The 21,072-nt window shown below is 43.8% G+C and overlaps 1 protein-coding gene across 1 annotated transcript; it reads left to right on the top strand.

Annotated features, from left to right (window-relative positions):
* The first annotated feature begins 2,558 nt into the window (after positions 1-2,558).
* Positions 2,559-12,259, top strand: LOC144738183 (uncharacterized). Its single transcript, XM_078621179.1, has 4 exons — positions 2,559-2,625; positions 4,773-4,853; positions 7,206-7,267; positions 10,136-12,259. Exon 4 carries the CDS (start codon positions 10,146-10,148, stop codon positions 11,124-11,126), a length of 981 nt encoding a protein of 326 aa, XP_078477305.1. The 5' UTR covers positions 2,559-2,625; positions 4,773-4,853; positions 7,206-7,267; positions 10,136-10,145; the 3' UTR covers positions 11,127-12,259.
* Positions 12,260-21,072: the final 8,813 nt, after the last annotated feature.

Below are 21,072 nucleotides of genomic sequence, written 5' to 3'. Positions count from 1 at the left end.
AGCGAATAATTGAAGATAAAATATGTAGATGAAGATTCAACTCCAAAATCCGACCTTCACATCGATGGAGGCAACGTGAAACAGAGGGGAATTCTGACTGATGCAGAGCGAGGCAACTCCAAGCAGTATGTTCAAGTAGAGGTGTGGGTGAAATTCTTAGACAATACCAAGTCAAATGGAGACCCGGTAGATGTGTAAGCTTGAGACAATAGATTCACCTTTGTCACAGGCCTTTAATGAAAGAATGTGGAGTTGAACACTCAATTTCTAGGTTCAACCTGCAGCGTAAGAGCAGCCAGAGTTTGTGAACCTGTGGGTTGGGTAGATATCTAACCAGGAGCGAGAGCCAATAAGCTCCCAATGTCATACTGGTAGTAACCTCCTGGTTACACTAGCCCACAGGGGATTATCCTGTCCGTCCGTCTGTCATGCATCCAAAAATGGGAGGGGTGGGGCTGGGTGGAGAGGGGAGGGTGGGGAGGGTAGGGCTGGGTGGGGAGGCGCTGGGTGGGGAGGGGCTGGGTGGGGAGGGGCTGGGTGGGGGGTGGGGCTGGGTGGGGAGGGGATGATCACCCCGTGGTGCCCTTATAAAACTCAACGTTTAATCTACTCACGCCGGCTTGTGCCCGCCCTCACAGTCGGGCATATTTGCGGAATACACCACGCCGCCGTTGACCCTGGCCATTGACCGAACAACCCAACGTTACTACCAGCTCCCTCTGCAGGAATGTGTTTTATATGGTACTTGCTTAATTGCCTCGGCAACTCTGAGTTTTGTATCATATCTCATCACAAACACTCGAAGAGCACCCCCAAGTGGAAGCTGCCCCTGTGTGGCATAAGGTGGCCCTGCACCAGCCTGCATGTGGGCATGAGTCTGTCACGAGGGGGCGATGCTTGATGTGTAATCTCCATTATGTAATTTCTGGATGTTTGGAATTACACAAATATTGACCATGACATTAGCATGCAATGACTGGGTTTTGAATGACACAATAGCAGTGGCGGCTCCTGCAAAATCTCTCAGGGGGGGCAAATGTCTGGATGATTGATAAGGATAAGGTCCACCCATGCAATGAATAAATTAACAGCTTAAGCATGTAAAGGCAACTTCACTTCTTTAATATTAATGAAAAATAAAGTGACTCTTACAATACATCTTGTTTGTTTATATACTCACTTAAAACAAACCACTCAAGTTTATTTTATTAAAGATTCCACTAGGTGGCGATAAATTATATTGTTGGATGAAACGTGCTTACGTATGATGACGTTAGCACGTATGATGACGTAAGCACGTTAGTGCATGCTCTCCCGGAAGCCATAGAGAATGCATTGCAGCGCCCCCGTTCGAAAAAAAACATCTTTGAATGTAAGTCTATGGGGCCACTCGGGGCGATTCTCAGCCGTAGTGAAATCGCCCAAAAAGAGGCGGTACTCCACAGAACGTGACATGACGCTGATTGGACTATATCCAGAGGCTGACAGTGACGGCTAGCGTGACTCTGTGGTTGAATGACATTGGTGGTGCGTCGCCCAATCGCCCTAATGAAGAAACCGCCCCTGCACAATAGTATGTTTACATCCGCTGTTAAGCAGACGGTGCATATTTTGGTTATATTACTGGAGAAGACAGGGGCGCCTGTCTGATTTGAACCTTGAACTTCTGCAATAAATAGAGAATGTGCTACCACCTGGCTTCCCTCAATCTGAGTAGGCATGGCAGCCTGAATGTTCCTTACTGGCGCAGATGTTCCATTTGGAGGGGTCAACGTTTCACATGCCTATAGAAGGGAGGGTATGACTGTGGCCAAGAAGACCCGAAGCACCGTGCAGAGGGACAGACCAGGTAGCTTCCACACAGCATCGCGCAGCTTGATGAAATTATAATGCCGCCCGACTGATTCGGACCACCCACACACTGTGTACACACATACGCAATGTAGACATGTATTATGTACATGCACAGCGGCAACACACACGGTGTACCCTCACAGTATACACAGTATACCCACGAGGTGGACACACACCATGTACATACACAACGAGCGTAAACAATGTACCCGCACAGCATATAACAACCGCCATTCGCCACTAAGTGGCGGTCACGGCACCATGGCGCTTGTGCCAGGCTATGTGCACGGGGTAGACCCAGGTGCCATGGGTCGACTCACTCCGTTGACTGGCCGATGCACCACCTGTACCCCCGACTGTGCCAACACAGTGTACACACACAGTTTGTACATACACAGTGTACACACACACAGTGACGTCACCACTCATTAACTCGTCGGCGTGAGACGCCAGGGGGAGCTGTATCCCGCTAGTGACGTCATGTCACCAAGATATTCAACCCCCCCTCGCGACCAAGGTTTTTGACTGGCGGTTCATTAACATAGTGTATTCATGAATACCGTCGCTATTTCATTGCGACGGGTTCAGCAGCCAAGCCCAATGAGCCCACATGGGCCCGGCTTATTAACATAATTTATCAATTACACTGCCGCTCTTTGGGGGAGGGGATTGTGTGAACCCCGTAAGTGAGGTCATGTCACCTTCTGCTGCCGCGTGACGTCACGATATACGAGGAAGCTACTGCTCTGCGCGCGCTCACTGAGAACCGAGGTGAGAAGTTCACATCGTGGTTGTTGGTGTCGTGGTGGTTGTTGTTGTTTACCCAGGTAGAGCCTCGCTCCTCTCTCTCGTAGGGATATCAATTGAGTAGCAACGAGTATGGAATCGATGTCCAGGTTGAAACATTACAACGCGGGGCCTTGCCTCCTGCCCTTGCCTGATTGCATTTGCTTTAATTCTCTGATTAAGTTTAATTTGTCTTCATCTGGCTCACGACTTTGAAACTTTGTTTCTTTTAAATATTTCTACAGTTTTTATTTTACCAGGCCAAGCCCACTTGAGCTACACCGCTCTTTTTCAGAAGCGACCTGCCCAAAACAAAGTGGCTTATCAACGTGTGAAAATGTATATCGGTCAAATACTCTAAACGCGTGGCGATGTTGACTCTTAATGTGGAGGGAAAAACTGGAGGATCTGGGGTAAGATCCACGCGACCACGGGGAGAGAGACACGCAAACTGCAAATATACAGCAGGAGTCGGGATCGAACCCACCACCTCCTGTATTCCAGGAGAGGCAGTTAACATCTCCCAGCCACCATGGTGCTCACTCGAGTACATTACCACAATGAGTCTCAGCACTCTAATTCAGGAGCGTTCTGCCGAGTTGGTTTTGCTGATGCACCCTTTAGACCGATGAACAACTTTTTTTTTATATTACCAACCAAGACTCACTGAGCTATTAGATCTTTTTCAGAAGCCACCTGGCCATAGATGATAGCTCAACGAAATGACTTATCACGTGGAAGATTCATCTTCTTGCTTCTTTCGGTAAAGTCACGTAGAAGGGAAGTAATAAAATAATAAAAATAAAACAATTCTCACGACGTTTCGGCCACAACGCAAGTTTTATTATGTTTTATTTTTATTATTTTATTACTTCCCTTCTACGTGACTTTACCGAAAGAACCAAGAAGATGAATCCCTGCAGTCACGAAAGCTTTAAATCGAAACGTGGAAGATTATAGCAGCCCGATAATCTAAATGCATGTTTCTAAATATGGAGGGAAAAATCGAAGGACCCGGAGAAAAATACTCCGAGTGAGTGTACTAATTTGTGTGAGTGTACTCCGTGAGCGTACTCTATGTGTGTGAGTGCACTCTTCGTGTGTGAGTCTGTACTCCGTGAGGGTACTCTGCGCGTGAGCATACTCTGCGTGTGTGTGCCATCTGCGTGTGTGTGTGTCATCGCTCTTCCCTACCTTTTACCTTTTAGCAGGTAAGGTAAAAAGCAACGAGTCTACCTTGTCCCATACAAATTACCCGATTACAGGGAAATTACAGGGATACAACACATGAAAAAGGTTTATAACGATAAATGCTAGCTAGAGCGCTTTATACATATAGAATACTCTCGAATCGGGCGTTGAGGCTGTCGACGACACCGTCCTCCATAACCTCCTTGTCCCAGTCGTCTTGGTCGATGGCGATCTCATCAACAACCTGATCAAGTTTGTCATTGCCATCGTCCTCGGACGAACGATAGGCAATAAGATCCTGCGGCGCTCCGGCCCAGTAAGACGGAACCTTCAGGCAGCCGACGCCGACGTCCCGACCTCGCTGCCTGGGGCGAGCACGTTGTGCTTCTTGAGGTGGGCTTTCCACCCCGACGCGTTCGTGTGGGTGGAAAACCACTTGTGGCAGTGCACGCACTGCCGCTTCCCTTGCTGTACATGGGGATCACCCTCCATCCAATCATGTGTGTGCTCCCACGGGAACGCATGCCGCTGCCTCTTTCGATTGCTGTTCGCAGCAACCCCAAAAATGCCATTGCTGGCATCCTCGACCTCGTCCTCTAGTATCTCTGCCTCAAGAACGTGGACCGTCTCCGTCTGGTCCGACATCAATTATCGCAATTTAAAATGGAGGCCACGGACTGCGCCACAGAGCTTTTAGCGGTTAACAAGGTACTGTAGTTACCGGGTAATTATTCGCGCTACATTTACCGTACCGGGTAATTCTTTTGAGCTACCTTTACCCTACCCTTTACTTTACCCCTTGGCATGTCGAAACATTTTCCGTTTACCCCTTTTACCCGGTAAAAAAGGTAATTTACCTTACCTTGCCGAGGCCTAGTGTGGGGAGCGGGAGTGTCGCGCGTTGACGTCACCTTCAGAGTCGGCGCCTCCCCCTCTGTCAGGCGGGTGACGTCACCAAGAGCAGACCGGAGAGAGGAGTTGGGGACAGCAGCGAGAGGTGCGCTTGGGGCGAGTGTTTGAGAGTGAGTAACGCGTGTAGAGTGTGTACAGAGCAAGGGAGTGAGTGTGTTCATTGTAATTTGTTTGTGTGATATATTGTGTTGTGGTGGCGAGATGTTAACTACCTCACATGGTATGCAGAATGTCATGGGTTCAATTCCAACCCTGACGCATTTATAATTGGAGTTAAAAAAAAATTCTCTCCACGTAGTGGCATTGATTTTTCTCCACATTTAGAAACATGCATTTAGAGAATTTGGCTGCAATACAGTTCCATATCATAAGCCACTGAGGTGAGCTCTCATTTGAGTCCAGGTCTATTCTGAAAAAAGGCTATACAGCTCAGTGGGCCTCACCTGGTAAAATAATAATAGTTTGTATTCTGTGTTTTGAGGGTTTTCCAATTTAATTTCTTATTTAGCAGTTAAAGATTATGTTTCAGGAGGGTCCTGCATTGGACTGTTTGACTACCAGGAGAAAAACGGAAAACCCCAGTGGAACACCAATGCAGAAGAAGGGGAGAAATTACAAACCTCATACAGCAAGTAACCCCAGTCAAGAATCGAACCCAAGCACAATATTCATCACTGTTCCACACATGTTTAAAATGTGTCATGTACACATCTATTTTGTCCAAACTTCGAGGTGACTGGAGCCAGATTCAGGCCATTAGACCTCCTGCATTGCACAGAGATCCAGGCGTTATTAGTCCAACTCCCAACACAGGTTTGGCAGCATCTCCTCCCCTATGACCTTATGCAATTCTATGTGGTGAGCAACATTGCCTCATTTCTCGAAACTAAGACATCACAGACATCTGTCCCCTTGGGGCCGATGGCACATGCTTACTTTGAAATTCCTTTCATTGTTTTGGTAATTAGGTTCAAGATGGAAATGATGGACGAGGTTTATTGGCAAGCTGAGGTGTTTCACGTTGTCAAACAATCCATGTCAGAATGAGGAGGCTTACAGCAGCCAAGAGCCGTGCGGTACTGCAAAGATGAGGGGTGATTGTGGGTTGTTGAAGAGATGGAAGCTGCTTCAGCAGCTCGCAATCACAAATTACCACTTAATTTAATCAAAAACGTAACTTGCAGGCCCGAAACTATTAGCATCATTAAGAAACATTTGTAGATTTAGAGAGTAATTGTGAGGTATTCTAGTTGGGAAAACCCCTCAGCCCAGGCAGCATCATGGGGCAGGATGAGGCTGTGTAGTCTCAGATATCTGGATGGAGGAGCCATCCAGAGCCTGTGAGCAATTATAGCGCCGGGCATAAATGACTTTAAAAAAATAAACTCCTCTAGGAGGGTAGCAGTTTTCAAAGGCTGCAAAACAGAAGATTATTACCACTGGGTGGATCAAATAATGGGATCTCTGGGATTGGAAGAATACCTTTCAAGACCACTGCTTGTTAGATAAGTATTATGCATAACTAGCTTGTTTGCCCATCCTAAAACGGAAGCTGTAATATTAACGAATTTTTTTTAGCATAATTGTATCTTGTGTAAATTTAATGGCAGTGAATCTTGCACAAAAGTATGTCATCAAACACTTCACTGCATTTCAGTGTAGCACTATTAATGGCAGTGAATGTGGCACAAAACAAAGTCATAAAACACTTCACTGCAGTTCACTGTAGCACAATATTAATGGCAGTGATTCTTGCACAAAACTACGTCATAAAATACCGCACTTCATGTCACTGTAGCACTGTATATAACTGACCTTGAATTTGTACAAATTCACTGCTCTGATACTTTATTCTCGTCTGCTTTCGGTCGCTGGGGTTTAAATAAATTGGAATTCGATACAATATCTGGAAAATCACCGAGAAATGTCTATTCTACCATAATGTAGAAGTGTAAATTAGACTTACCGTTTGTCTCAAGTGGTGAAGAAATAAAAACACCAAATCCACTGTTGATGCGTATAATTATTTATTTGATTTACTTTCATATAAAGAAACATCAAACTTAAAGCGAATTTGCGAAAAAAAATGTTATTTCCGCTCGACTTTCTGCGTGAGTGCAAATATCCACCCGCTCATGAATATTAATGACTTCACGCACGTTACACACAAACAGACATTCTTGGCTCATTATAGTAGGAATTGGCTTGCCATACCTGCTGAGAAGAAGCTTGCAGAGCCACATTGTGGTTTCAGGCCAGAGCAGTCCTACACAAATGTCATACTCTCTGTCCGTGTGCGAGAGCACATATATACGAATTTTCAGTAGACACTAGATTCCTGTTTTCTAGACTTAATCAACGCATACAGGACCATCACAAGGCCGGGGCTTTGGGCTGTTTATGTTTTCAGGGGCCATTCCCCTGTACTCACTTTAATTAATGATTGTCATGATGGTTGGCAGGACTGGGTACTGCTTCATGACTGGAGTCTGGACAATTTCCTGTTCAACTTAGGGTGTGACAGGTATGCTCTCGAGCCCCTACATTACATTATTTGCTTATGTTGTCTGAGATGCGTTCAATGGCACTATGAGAAGAATTTGCATTAGGTGCAGTTACATTGAGAAGCTCATGGATGGCTGGTTGTAGTCAAAAGATTGTTGCCTACTGGTTCACCATGTTATGTATGCTCATGACCTGGTAATGGCCACTCACTGGAGTGTGCTATTAAGAGGTGGGGTCTTGCATATGTTCCACACAAAAAAGCATCCGTCTTGGTATTTCACGTCATCCAACACTCCACCTCAACTCTCCCTGAGTAATCCAGCAGTTCTGCAGCTATTGCAGGAGCTTCCATTCGAAGCTACTGTACTGATGACCAGATCTCACGTCGCTGCGAAAGACTCACTTCAAATTAGTCGAGCAACAAAAAAAATTCTGGCCTGGACTTTTGCAGCAGTATTAGACTAATTTCAGGGTGCTGATTCTAAATCTGATCTCAGATTTGCTCTATCACATCTCATTTTTATGCTATCGGCATACCCCATTTTCATTGATTTTACCCGAAATTAACTCTGTCACTTGTGATTGCAAGTTGTTGCGAGTCAGTGACTGCTTTAGTGTTAAAATATGGTGCTGTATTTTTAGGATAGTGTGTTTATAATATAATTTTATGTGGATATCCACATTTATTTAATATTTTTCTTCTGCAGGGCGTGATCTAACAATGACTACAACATCCGAAAGAAGGAAATGCAGTAATGACCCAGATATCTTCTGCTACATCTGTGGCAGCTTCACTTTGCAGGATCAAAGGCGCAACATCAATGCCTTTGTCAAGAAGGTTTATCTTACCTACTTTAAAGTACGACTTGGAGACCAAGACAAAAATTGGGCTCCTCACAAAGTGTGTAAAACCTGTGTTGAAACTTTGCGATCATGGTCTAAAGGAAATAATGTTAAGCTGAAGTTTGGTGTGCCAATGGTTTGGAGAGAACCTACAAACCATTTGGATAACTGCTACTTCTGCCTTGTCAATGTAAAAGGTTTCAATAAGAAAAACAAAACACTTACAATACCCAGATATCCCATCTGCCAGACTACCAGTTTAGCACTGTGAGGAAATACCTGTGCCTGTATTTATTGAGCTACCAGAGATTGATGTTGAATCCCTCAGTTTACCTGCTTCTACAGATGATGATGATGCTCAGATCGAATATACACCATCTGATGCAGATTGTGATAAAATGTCTCTGTTTAGTCAGCCTGAATTGAATGATCTTATAAGAGATTTGTATTTGCCAAAGCAGTCTGCTGAATTGTTGGCTTCCAGGCTACAAGAGAAAGGACTACTCAGACCTGGCACTAGTGTCTCCTTTTATTGACAGTAGTAAAAGGAGTTTGAAATGTGTGTTACTTCACAACGGAAATATATATGGTTCAATCCCAATAGGACACTGTAAAAATGAATGAAGAGTATGCCAACATCAAGATTGTTCTGGATAGATTGGAATACCATGTTCATGGATGGCTAATTTCTGTTGATTTGAAAATGGTTAATTTTCTGCTGGGTCAGCAAGGAGGTCACACCAAATACCCTTGTTTCCTGTGCTACTGGGACAGTAGGACTACATTAGATCACTGGGTTAAAAAGATCTGGCCACCAAGAATCAGTTTGACGCCTGGTGACAAGAATATTAAGAATGAGCCTCTGGTTGATAGGTATAAAATTGTATTTCCCCCACTGCACATAAAACTTGCGTTAATGAAGCAATTCGTCAAAGCTCTTGATCACACTGGAGACTGCTTCAGCTATATATGTTCAACCTTTTCAAGTCTTTTATAAGGGCACCCCGTGGTGCCCTTATAAAACTCAACGTTTAACCTACTCACGCCGACTTATGCCCGCCCTCACAGTCGGCCATATTTGCGGAATACACCACGCCGCCGTTGACCCTGGCCATTGACCGAGCAACCCAAAGTTCCTACCAGCTCCCTCCGTAGGAATGTGTTTACCCTGCCCTAACAATGAGGGTGGAGGAGCGATGTACACATCAGTTAGTGGAGCAACTGAAACCACCTCGTTCTGTCCAATGACCTGATGACTAGTGTTCCACAATTACATGCCCTCAATTTGCACCTAGCCTCGCACAAGCATTTTGACCATGTCACCACCAATTAGTGGAATGACTGTTCTGTTTATATTATCTGTTATTGATCCATTTGAAATGTATATGTAATTGTGTGTCTGTATAGGTAGCGGTGATTGCATTATGAAAATCCCAATTAGAGTTTTATTGCCAACAGAAAACATGACAACTAAACGTATTGTGGGCCTCCGCTGAGTTGATTGATCCTCAACTAATTGGTGAAGTGAGGAATCATTAGTAGTGATCAGATGGTGGCCTGGCACGGTTCTGCCCACACCACCACATTGTTCACAATGGCAGTGTGTGAGATTGTAACGTTTGGTTTAATTGTAAAGTATTTTGATTCTAACATGGTGGTTTAATCAAAACCATAGGGATTTTTGTCTCCCTGGAACTTTTTTTTATCAGCATGGAAACAGGATAAGAACATGGCACATATCGAGCTGAAGTTACATCTGTTCCTCGGAGCATTCAAGCAATTCTAAGCCTGGCTTCACACCTACTTTACTAGGCCTTCCAGGCATATTTATTGCAATTTGCCACTCCCACTGTGTGCCTGAACAGCCAGTGTGGTGAATTAGGGAAGCTTTTTCAATATATCATGAATATATGAATGTGTAGATGTGTAAGTTATGTGTGACTGTGTATATATGCATGCCTGTGTGCCATGATGCTGGCTTAGATGGTGTGGATATTTAAATTATCTATGCCGTTAACTCTCCCTCTGCCACTTTACTCTGCAGAATTGGTCTGATGGAAGAAAGACACTCAACACAGCTCAGTACAAAAAACCACCAGTGTGACCAGTGTCCTTACAGCACGGATCACACTGGAAACTTGAAGCAGCACCAGAGAACACACACAGGAGAGAAACCCTTCCAGTGCACTGTGTGTGAGAAGGCATTTGTACGGTCATCACTTCTTCAGACCCACCAGAGAACACACACAGGAGAGAAACCCTTCAAGTGCACTCTGTGTGGGAAGGCATTTGCACAGTCATCAATTCTTCAGACCCACCAGAGAACACACACAGGAGAGAAACCCTTCAAGTGCACTCTTTGCGGGAGCGCATTTTCACAGTCATCTGCTCTTGTAACACACCAGAGAACACACACAGGAGAGAAACCCTTCAAGTGCACTCTGTGCCGGAAGGCGTTTGCACAGTCATCAATTCTTCAGACCCACCAGAGAACACACACAGGAGAGAAACCCTTCAAGTGCACTCTGTGCGGGAATGCGTTTTCACAGTCATCTGCGCTTGTAATACACCAGAGAACACACACAGGAGAGAAACCCTTCAAGTGCAGTCTGTGCCAGAAGGCGTTTGGACAGTCATCAAATCTTAAAACACACCAGAGAACACACACGCAACAGAAAATCTACAAGAAGTGGAGTCTAAAATCGGCTTGTGAAAGTAAAAGTGCTGCAATGAGCCCATCCCTCATGAAACAAGAACCAGAAGAAAATCACCACTTTAGCACTTTGAAAGGTATCAAGGTGAACTATGAAGAAGCGAATGTGAAATGTGAAGAAGTGACAGTGAAGGTTAAATTTGAAGATGATTCAACTCCAAAATCGGGCCTTCACATCGATGGAGGCAGCATGAAGCAGGAACAGAATTCTGACTCTGAGGCAAAGCGAGGCAACTCCCAGCAGTTTGTGGATGTGGAGGTGTGGGTGGACTTCTTCGACAATACAAAGTCAAATGTAGACCAGGTAGGTATGCAAGCTTGAGACAATGAAGCTCCAATATATTCACATTTGTCACAGGCCTTTAATGAAAAATAATGTGAGGTTGAACACTCAATTCCTAGGTTCAACCTGCAGAGTATGAGCGGCCAGTATTTGGACCTGTGGGTTGGGTAGATCTCTAACCAGGAGCGACTCAGTATTTTGTATCATATCTCATCTTACACACTCGAAGGGCACCCCCAAGTGGCAGCTGCCACTGTGTGCCACAAGATGACCCTGCACTAGCCTGCATATGGACATATAGTTTGTTAGTAGGGGGTAATGATTGATATGCCAGTTGGATTTAGACCTTGAACCTCTGCAACAAATAGAGAATGTACTACCCCTTGGCTTCCCTCAATATGGGAATGCTGCAGATAGATATAGGACTCATCTAGTCAGAGATCAACTTGTAAATACGATGCAAGGAGATGCAGTACATTTCACTGTCGTAATGATATGTCAATGTGCCTATCAATAATTTAGAATAATAATTTTATGAATACTTGTCTGATTTAGAACGTAAATGCAACATTGTGTATTAATGTCAAACATAGAATATGTGATGTCAGGACATAGTATCTGTTTTGGTAGTAACCTGTGCAGATAATTCGTGTGAGAGCTGTTTCTTTGTGATTCAGTAAGAATTTGCCCCTGGTCAACTCATTGTCTTTAAAATAGGGAACATAGACGGATCATTCATCAGTTACAAGTCATACAGATTTCAAGTTACGTATAGGAGATACATTCTCCACAACAACACTAATTCTAATTTTGTATTACGTTTTTTATAGCTTTTGTCGAACTGATCTTGAAATGCACCTTGCTGATTAGCATTCGTTGAAGCAAGCCCGAATACTGTTGACACTACACCAAAACCGGTCCATAGATGGCTTGCACTGAATCAGTGCAGCAGACATGCCCTCCCAGAAGGCCGTGGTATTTATATTTTGTGTAAAACATTCCTTTGTTTCGTTAGAGACCGATGAATAAAAGATGTCTGCTGTTTTTCTTAGCAAGGAGATAATATTAAGAGCACATTTGAATGCACCACGGGTTTTTTGTTACAGATTTGTATTCTATCCTAGGTTTTATTGAATTATAATCTGTTTAAATAAAAGTTGTATTAATGTGTCCATTGATGTCCCACCTTGTTCACCACATGTTTACTTAAATATGTAGAAGCTCCCACGAGTGGGTTACGTCAGGCCCTCCCTCTAGCTTGTGACGTCACCAGAATCTAACGACTGTGCACGGTGTCTTGGAATGCATTTGCACAGAAATCACATCTTCACAACTGCCAGGGAACACACATTAAAAACCACGTAAAATACACTTGGAACGCCTTTTAAATTGTTTTGAAACTGAAACGCGTATAAGGAGGTGTACAAGGAGCAGTCTGAAATTGACGTGTGAAATTCGAAGTTCCATAAGCCCATCTTTTGTGATGCAAGGACCAGAAGAAGATGGCAGCTAAGAAACGTTACCATTTGTGAAGGTGACCTGTGAAGGCTCTCGGGTTTGACTTCCAGGTCGTTAATGGAGCCCGAGACAAATCCCAGCCATTTGTGGATGTGGAGGTTTAGGAGGACTTTTTTGACTGTAACGTAGGAGCAGCCAGTATGTGACCATAAGTGTTGGGTCGATCTGTAACCAAGAGCATGAGACACGGACACTCCAGAGCATGCATCTTAGGTTATTAATATTAGCATTTATATGGCACTTGCTTATTTGCCTAAGCAACTTAAAGTGGCTTGTATCATATCTCATGTCAAACAGTCGATGGCCACCCCCATGGTTTAACTGTCCTTGTGCTGCGCAAGTTGGCTAAGTAACGGTCTGTAAGTGGACATTCGTCAACCACGTAGGGATCGATGATTGGTGTGTAATCTCAGGTGGGTAGCTTTTGGATACTTTGTGGAAATTTGGTAAATGTTAACAATTACACCAGCACGAAATATTTTAATGACATCGGAGGAATTTTAACATCCACTTTGAAGCAGATGGTGCATATTCGTTTTAGGCTAATCTAGCCGCAGTCATAACCAGAGCTGCTTGTCGGATTGAACCTTGAACCTCTTCAAAGGGAGATAACTTTTACAATTCATGACCTGAAAAAACACTTCCTGAACAAATCCTCTTTCATCATGTTTTGTACCTTGCTCAACTACACCGCTTCCATAGCCACCATCATAATGCATTTATTCTCAAACTGACCCAAATGAACTAAAGATGGCCGCTTACTAATATTCCTAATGAACTCTCACTTCCTCCTGATAATCCAGCTAAGCTATGAAATCCATGTCCACATTTTTACATTATCATTTTGCAACGTGGCGACTCGCCATGCAGGACTGGCCTGCAACACCGCTGTTATTGTATTTGTTTATCGTATAGTGTGCCTTCGTCTGTCTGATTACTTCGCCTCAATCTGGAGCTTAATCTATGCAGGCACAATACACTGCACTATGAATCAAAAGCACTACACTACTTGTACTGTTTCTGTGTGTACAGCCAGCAGGTGGGATGTACAGTAGGCTTGCACAGAAACCTGCCATTATGTAAAATTCAAAAAGTAATGTCAGGCTAAGACCAATTAAATCAGACTCAAAAGGGATTAAAAACAAAAGGGCAGTAGGCACGCCCAACATTAAACATGTTTTTGCATTATGAAAATGCAATTGTAACAAGTGCTAAACCTAATATAAATCTTAACTTAAAGCTTTCGTGACTGCAGGAATGAATTTTCTTTGGGTCTTTTGGTAAAGCCACGTAGATAGAAAAATAATACAATTATCACGACGTTTCGATCGCAACACAAGCAATTGTCATTAGGTGAAAAATATAGCGAGAGAGCTGCCGAGGCAGGAGAAAATACAGCGGGAGAGCTGCTGAAACACAAAGTTATATAGGCTTGAGATGGGCTCAGCTCAAGGGTAAGTGGGCGGGGCTAGAGGTGGAATTTGTATGTAAATGTAAGATCGGTGATGTACCTCTACGACGACGACGCAGCTGTGGAGGTGGCCATTGTATTGTGAGAGATTAGCATCTCAATGTAAACGAACCAACGCAACGGTGGCTGTGCTAGTGAGACATCCAGCTTGTTAGAAAACGAGGGACAACACCACATCGATGAAAGGAGCAACGGTGGCTGTTAGTGAGTCATTTAGCGTGTATGTAACTCAGAGAGATGGAAATAACTGTTAGCATCGGCAGGTAGGATGGAAACATCACAGCCAGTTATAACTTAAAATGGTTAATAACGTCCTTCCAATGATTGCTCAGTTTGTATCCATCTTCTCGGTTGAAATTGTGTCTGTTAAAATATCTGGATGGCTTCATGAACGAATCTTTGTTGATAGACAGTGGGCTTTCAGAGTACCTTTGTCTTGAAAAAATCAATTGTGTGTGTGCCCACAGCGTTGAAACAATAATCAGCCACGGCTGAAGTATTAGTTATACCGTGTTTCAGATCTGCCTTATGTTCGCGAACACAGTGCGACATATGTCGCTTAGTTTCCCCAATGTATCTACTGCCGCAGCCACAGCTTAGTTTGTATTGCCTGCCAGGGATCACATCCTTCACAGATGGGATCATATCACGCATTGTATGTACTGTGTTGAATCGAACCTGGATCTTGTGTTTGCTCATGATTTTGGAAATCTTTTTGGTAACACCTGCTATGTATGGCAAGGTGATGGTTTTGATTGGGTCCTCAGATGGTTCTTTCCCAACGGTTTGGGTGATAGCTTTAAGGATTGTGTAGTCTGAATATCCATTCATCTTGAGGGCTTGGTGTACGTGTTCCAGTTCACTGGCTCGGTGGTGATGGTCGGAAATACAACGAGCTCTATGGTGTAGAGTTTTGATGAAGGGATGGATGGTGGTGGGAGTCAGATTTTAGGTAGGCATCCGTATGGTTGGCTTTCCTGTAGACAGAGTGTCCCATTGAGACATCTGCTCTTTTTTCGATTAACACATCCAAGAATGGTAACTTGCCATCCTTTTCCACCTCCATGGTGAATGTGATGGCTGGGTGTATGGAATTTATGTGGTTGAAGAATTGGTCCAGAGCTGGTAGGCCATGTGGCCAGATGACGAACGTATCATCTACGTATCTCTTCCACAAGGAAGGACGGAGGGTGGATGCCTGGATGGCATCTGTCTCAAATTTCTCCATGAAAACATTGGCTTGAACTGGAGATAAATGATAACTCATTGGGGTACCTTCAACTTGTTTGTAGAATGTTCCATTCCAGGTGAAGTAAGTGTTGGTGAGGCAGTGTCTATCCAGGGCCGGTACATCAGCATTCAGTCCTTGTTGGACCAAATCTTAAATGATTGCAATGGTGTCAGGCACAGGAACTTTGGTAAACAGAAATACCACATCGAATCTGACACACAAATCACCTGGAGATAGTGAGATGTCTTTAATTGAAGATATCAAGTGAGCTGAGTTAAGTACAACACAGTACATAACATTCATGATTTCATCCCATCTGTGACCCCAGCAATGTAGGGTAAGGTGATGGTTTTGAAAGGCTCCTCAGCAGGATCCTTCTTGACATTGCTGGGGTCACAAAAAAGATCTCCAAAATCCTGATTAAACACAAGATTCAGGTACGATTCAACACAGTACATAAAATCCGTGATCTGGTTCCGTCTGTAAAAGACGTGGTTCCAGACATACAGTACCCTGGCGTCTACAAACTAAGTTGCCTCTGTGGTAGCAGTTACATTGGAGAAACCAAACGACATGTCTCGGACCGCATCCGTGAACATAAAGCTGACCTGAAACACGGCAGGACAAACACCTCAGCCGTGGCAGATCACTGTTACAATTCAGTGGGTTCACATGACATTGACTTCTCCAAGACAGAGGTTCTCTGCAAGCCATCTGGCTACCATGAGAGATTCGTTCATGAGGCGATCCACATATACAAACACAGAGACAATTTCAACCGAGAAGATGGATTCTGGCTCAGCAATCATTGGAAGGACGTAATAAACCACTTCGGATCTTAACTGATTGTTGTTCACGTTTATGGTGACTTTCAGACCGCAGTCCACTCACTGGCATTAACGTTGTATCTTGTGTTCTCCACAGGGAATGCATTATTTGCTCCGCTGCGGATCTCCTGCCACCGTTTTCCCATTCACATGTGTCATTGCTTCTACATACTATTAACATGCCCTCCCTTTGTTAATGCTACCCCCCCCTCCCTTTGGTGCTGCTGATCCTGCATAATGCATGGTCATAATATGACTTTGAAAACCCCCCCGCCCACCTCCTACGCATTTCCCATGAATATGCTAAATTCCTCTTGATATGCACATTCTTTTGTTAAGGCTCTCTTCTTCTTCCACCTCCAACTCAGCTTATATATAAGCTCCTAGCTTGGCAGTGTCTCATTCTTCACCTGAAGACGGCTGCTTGCGTTGTAGCCGAAACGTCGTGAGAATTGTTTTATTATGTTTTATTTTTATTATTTTATTACTTCCCTTCTACGTGACTTTACCGAAAGAACCAAGAAGACAGATGAGCCTTCTTGTCTCGAAGTCTGTTAAAATATCTAATAGTTGTGTGGAAACCCTCCCTGTAGAGGCGGTTAAATCTTGACTAAACGCTTTCGTGACTGCAGGAATTCATATTCTTTGGGTCTTTGGGTAAAGCCATGTAGATAGAAAAATAATAAAGTTATCACGACGTTTCGATCGCAACATAAGCAATCTTCATCAGGTGAAAAATTATAGCGAGAGAGCTTCTGGTAAGACCTCAGCTGTACTTAACTCAGCTCACTTGGTATCGCTAATTAGGGACTTCTCACTATCTTCAGGTGATTTGCTTGTGAGTTTCGATGTAGTTTCTTTGCTTACCAAAGTCCCTGTGCCTGACACCATTGCAATCATTGAAGATTTGGTCCAACAAGGACTGAATGCTGATGTACTGGCCCTGGATAGACACTGCCTCACCAACACTTACTTCACCTGGAATGGAACATTCTACAAACAAGTTGAAGGTACCCCAATGGGGTTTCCCTTATCTCCAGTTGTAGCCAATGTTTTCATGGAAAATTTTGAGACATGCCATCCAGGCATCCACATTACGTCCTTCCTTGTGGAAGAAATACGTAGATGACACGTTTGTTATCTGGCCACATGGCCTATCAGCGCTGGGCCAATTTTTCAACCACATCAATTCCATACACCCAGCCATCAAATTCACCATGGAGGTGGAAAAGGATGGCTCAATGGGACACTCAGTCTACAGGAAAGCCACCCATACAGATGCCTACCTAAAACCTGACTCCCACCACCATCCATCCCAGAAGAATTCCCTCATCAAAACTCTACGCCATAGAGCTCATTGTATTTCCGACCATCACCACCTAGACAGTAAACTGGAGCACGTACTACTCCTTGGTTCTTTCGGTAAAGTCACGTAGAAAGAAATAAAATAAAATAATAGAATACGACGTTTCGATTGCAACACAAGCAATCATCATCAGGTACAAATGACATGCTAATCTCTCACAATACAATGGCCACCTCCATAGCTGCGTCGTCGAGGTACAATACCGATCTTACATTAACATGCAAATTCCACCTTAAGCCCCGCCTAATATAAATGTTCCATTGATTTAATAAAGAAAGTGCGTTACAAAAAACTATTCTAAAAACATCTTGAGAGCATACAGAGAGGCGCCGTCATACCTGACAGCCACTGTTAAAGCAATGTACAACAATTGACATTTATACTATGTAATTTCAAATGTCCCCATTAAAACACGATCCTAAATATATATATTTGTAAAGGCAGCAAAATACTTTGCATTGCAACTATTACACTTCTGCACTCAATACTTCATATGTACAGCAAGCTCTTCTCTGATTGGATGATGCCAAGCCCGTATGCATTCATGTCATGAGTGAAGCCTGTGAATAACCTGAATTCTATACAACCGCATTCTTACACTCCTGATTACAAATCTGTCTAGACTCCATTTCACAAGTGCTGGTCCCTTGTATAGTCTTTTCCAGTCCCTCCATGGGATCAACTGGCCAATGGGCGCACACCACAAGTATCACCAAAGCCACCTGCTCAGACTTTTAGACAATTTCCCTCAGGAGGGTGATTGTGCTATTCTACTGAACGTATTTTGGAAGATATATTTCTGTGCCCGGGACTCGTGAAGAGAAGGCTCCATATGAGTGCAAATGCATTACCGTGCACCTCTGATTTGCACGATTGGCTATGCACGGTGCAAAAACACTCTTAAATATATGTAGTGGGTTCAATGACAGAGAGGAAACTTATCTGAGGCAACACAGGTTTATTTTAACAACAGTTAACACAGAGGGGTACGGCCCCTCATACCCGATACACTATGGAGAGTGTACCCTTCAGACTAATACGCCTCTCACTGGCTAATTCTAGATTTGAAGCTTTCGTGACTGCAAGTATTCATATTCTTAGGTTTTCGGTAAAGTCACGTAGGTAAAAAATTTAAATTAAATAAAAGTAAAAAGAAATCACGACGTTTCAGAGGCAACACAAGCTTCCGTCTTCAGGTGGAACCGTCACAGCACGATAGCTGTATCAAGTAAATGAGAGATTACAAGAGATATAACCACGTATATATACTGGTTGAGGGGGGGGGGGATGGGCCAGGAACGGCCCACTTTTTATTATTATGGTAAGGTGCGGCTTGAGACTACGGCTAGTCTACATAACAAAGGACTGAGCCTTTATTATGGTTAAGGTGCGGCTTGAGACTATGGTTAGTCTACATAACAAAGGACTGAGCCTTTATTATGGTAAGGTGCGGCTTGACACTACGGTTAGTCTACATAACAAAGGACTGAGCCTGAGAGGGGGGAGGGTTCCAGAGTTGTTCAAAGTGCAACTGCTGCCAATGAGACCGAGCCTCTGCCATGTAGATGGTAAAAGCACAAAAGCAGGTCAGGAAGAAACGGCCTCCTGCTATGTTGTTTGGTGGGTAAAACTTATAGCAGGAAACCAGTGTGTAAAAAAAGAAGCTAAACATGGTAAAACAAAACTGGGTGTCTATCAGTAACCTGTACAGTAACTCAAGAATAGTTGTCTGTCAAATAAGATGGTCCAAATATGTGTAGTTAAATCTTTTTTGCATGGTTAATCACATCTTTCCAATGACTACTCAGTTTGTAACCATCATCACGGTTGAAATTATGTCTGTGTCTGTATATTTGTATGGCTTCGTGTACAAACCTCTGATGGTAGCCAGGTTTGCAGAGCACCCTGGTCTCGGAAAAGACAATCTCTACCTGCAAACTAGCCCGGTTTCTATCAGATACTCTGCTTCCCTTCACAGGCAAGACCTCTTCGGCAGTACTCAACTCAACCCAATTAGTCTCTATTGTCAAGGACATGGTACTATCTCCTGATGACATCCTCGTCAGTTTTGATGTAGTATCTCTGTTTACCAAAGTCCCAGTACCGGACACCCTAACAATAATTGAGGACTTAGTCCAACATGGATTGAATTCGGATGTACCTGCGCTGGTTAGGCATTGCCTCACCAACACTTATTTTACCTGGAATGGCACCTTCTACAAACAGAATGAGGGTACCCCTATGGGCTCCCCCTTGTCACCAGTGATAGCCAACATGTTCATGGAAAAGTTTGAATCAGACGCCATCCAGACATCCACCCTGCGTCCTTCCCTGTGGAAGAGGTATGTGGGTGACATTTTCATCATTTGGCCACATGGCCTCCCAGCATTGAACCACGTCTTGGACCACATCAATTCCAGACACCCATCCATCAGATTCACCATGGAAGTGGAGAAAGATGGCAAACTACCATTCTTAGATATTCTGTTTGAGAGGAGACCTGACGGATCCTTGGGACATTCTGTCTACAGGAAAGCCACCCACACAGATTCCTACTTGAAACCGGATTCCCACCACCACCCATCTCAAAAGAACTCTCTCATCAAAACGCTATACCACAGAGCTCATGGCATTTCTGACCAACACCACCTGGCCAGTGAATTAAGACACGTACATCGGGCCCTCAGGATGAACGGATACTCTGAACGCACCATCCGCCAAGCTGTGTCTCCCACCATACAGAAACAGTCACTTGAAACTCCGATCAAAACTGTCACGTTACCATACATAGCAGGCGTGACCAAAAAGATCTCCAAAATTCTGAACAAACATAAGATCCAAGTCCGATTCAGTACAGTACATAAAATCCGTGATCTAATTCCATCTGTGAAGGATGTCATCCCTGACTTGCAATACCCTGTAGTCTATAAACTGAGTTGCAGCTGTGGTGATTGCTACATTGGAGAAACAAAACGTCATGTCTCTGATCGTGTCCGCGAGCACAAGTCAGATCTGAAACACGGCAGAACTGATTCTTCGGCCGTTGCCGATCATTGCTACAACTCTGTGGGCTCTCATGAGATTGTCTTTTCCGAGACCAGGGTGCTCTGCAAACCTCCTGGCTACCATGAGAGGTTTGTACACGAAGCCATACAAATATACAAACACAAACATAATTTCAACCGTGATGATGGTTACAAACTGAGTAATCATTGGAAAGATGTGATTAACCATGCAAAAAAGATTTAACTACACATATTTGGACCATCTTATTTGACAGACAACTATTCTTGAGTTACTGTACAGGTTACTGATAGACAGCCAGTTTTGTTTTACCATGTTTAGCTTCATTTTTCACACACTGATTTCCTGCTATAAGTTTTACCCACCAAACAACATAGCAGGAGGCCGTTTCTTCCTGACCTGCTTTTGTGCTTTTACCATCTACATGGCAGAGGCTCGGTCTCATTAGCAGCAGTTGCACTTTGAACAACTCTGGCACCCCCCCCCCCCTCTCAGGCTCATTCCTTTGTTATGTAGACTAACCGTAGTGTCAAGCCGCACCTTACCAT

This window comes from Lampetra planeri, chromosome 78, assembly GCF_965212315.1.
Source record: "Lampetra planeri chromosome 78, kcLamPlan1.2.h2, whole genome shotgun sequence".
Taxonomy (NCBI): domain Eukaryota; kingdom Metazoa; phylum Chordata; class Hyperoartia; order Petromyzontiformes; family Petromyzontidae; genus Lampetra; species Lampetra planeri.
The sequence above is the reverse complement of the archived record's forward strand: the minus strand, read 5'-3'. Positions and strand labels throughout refer to the sequence as shown.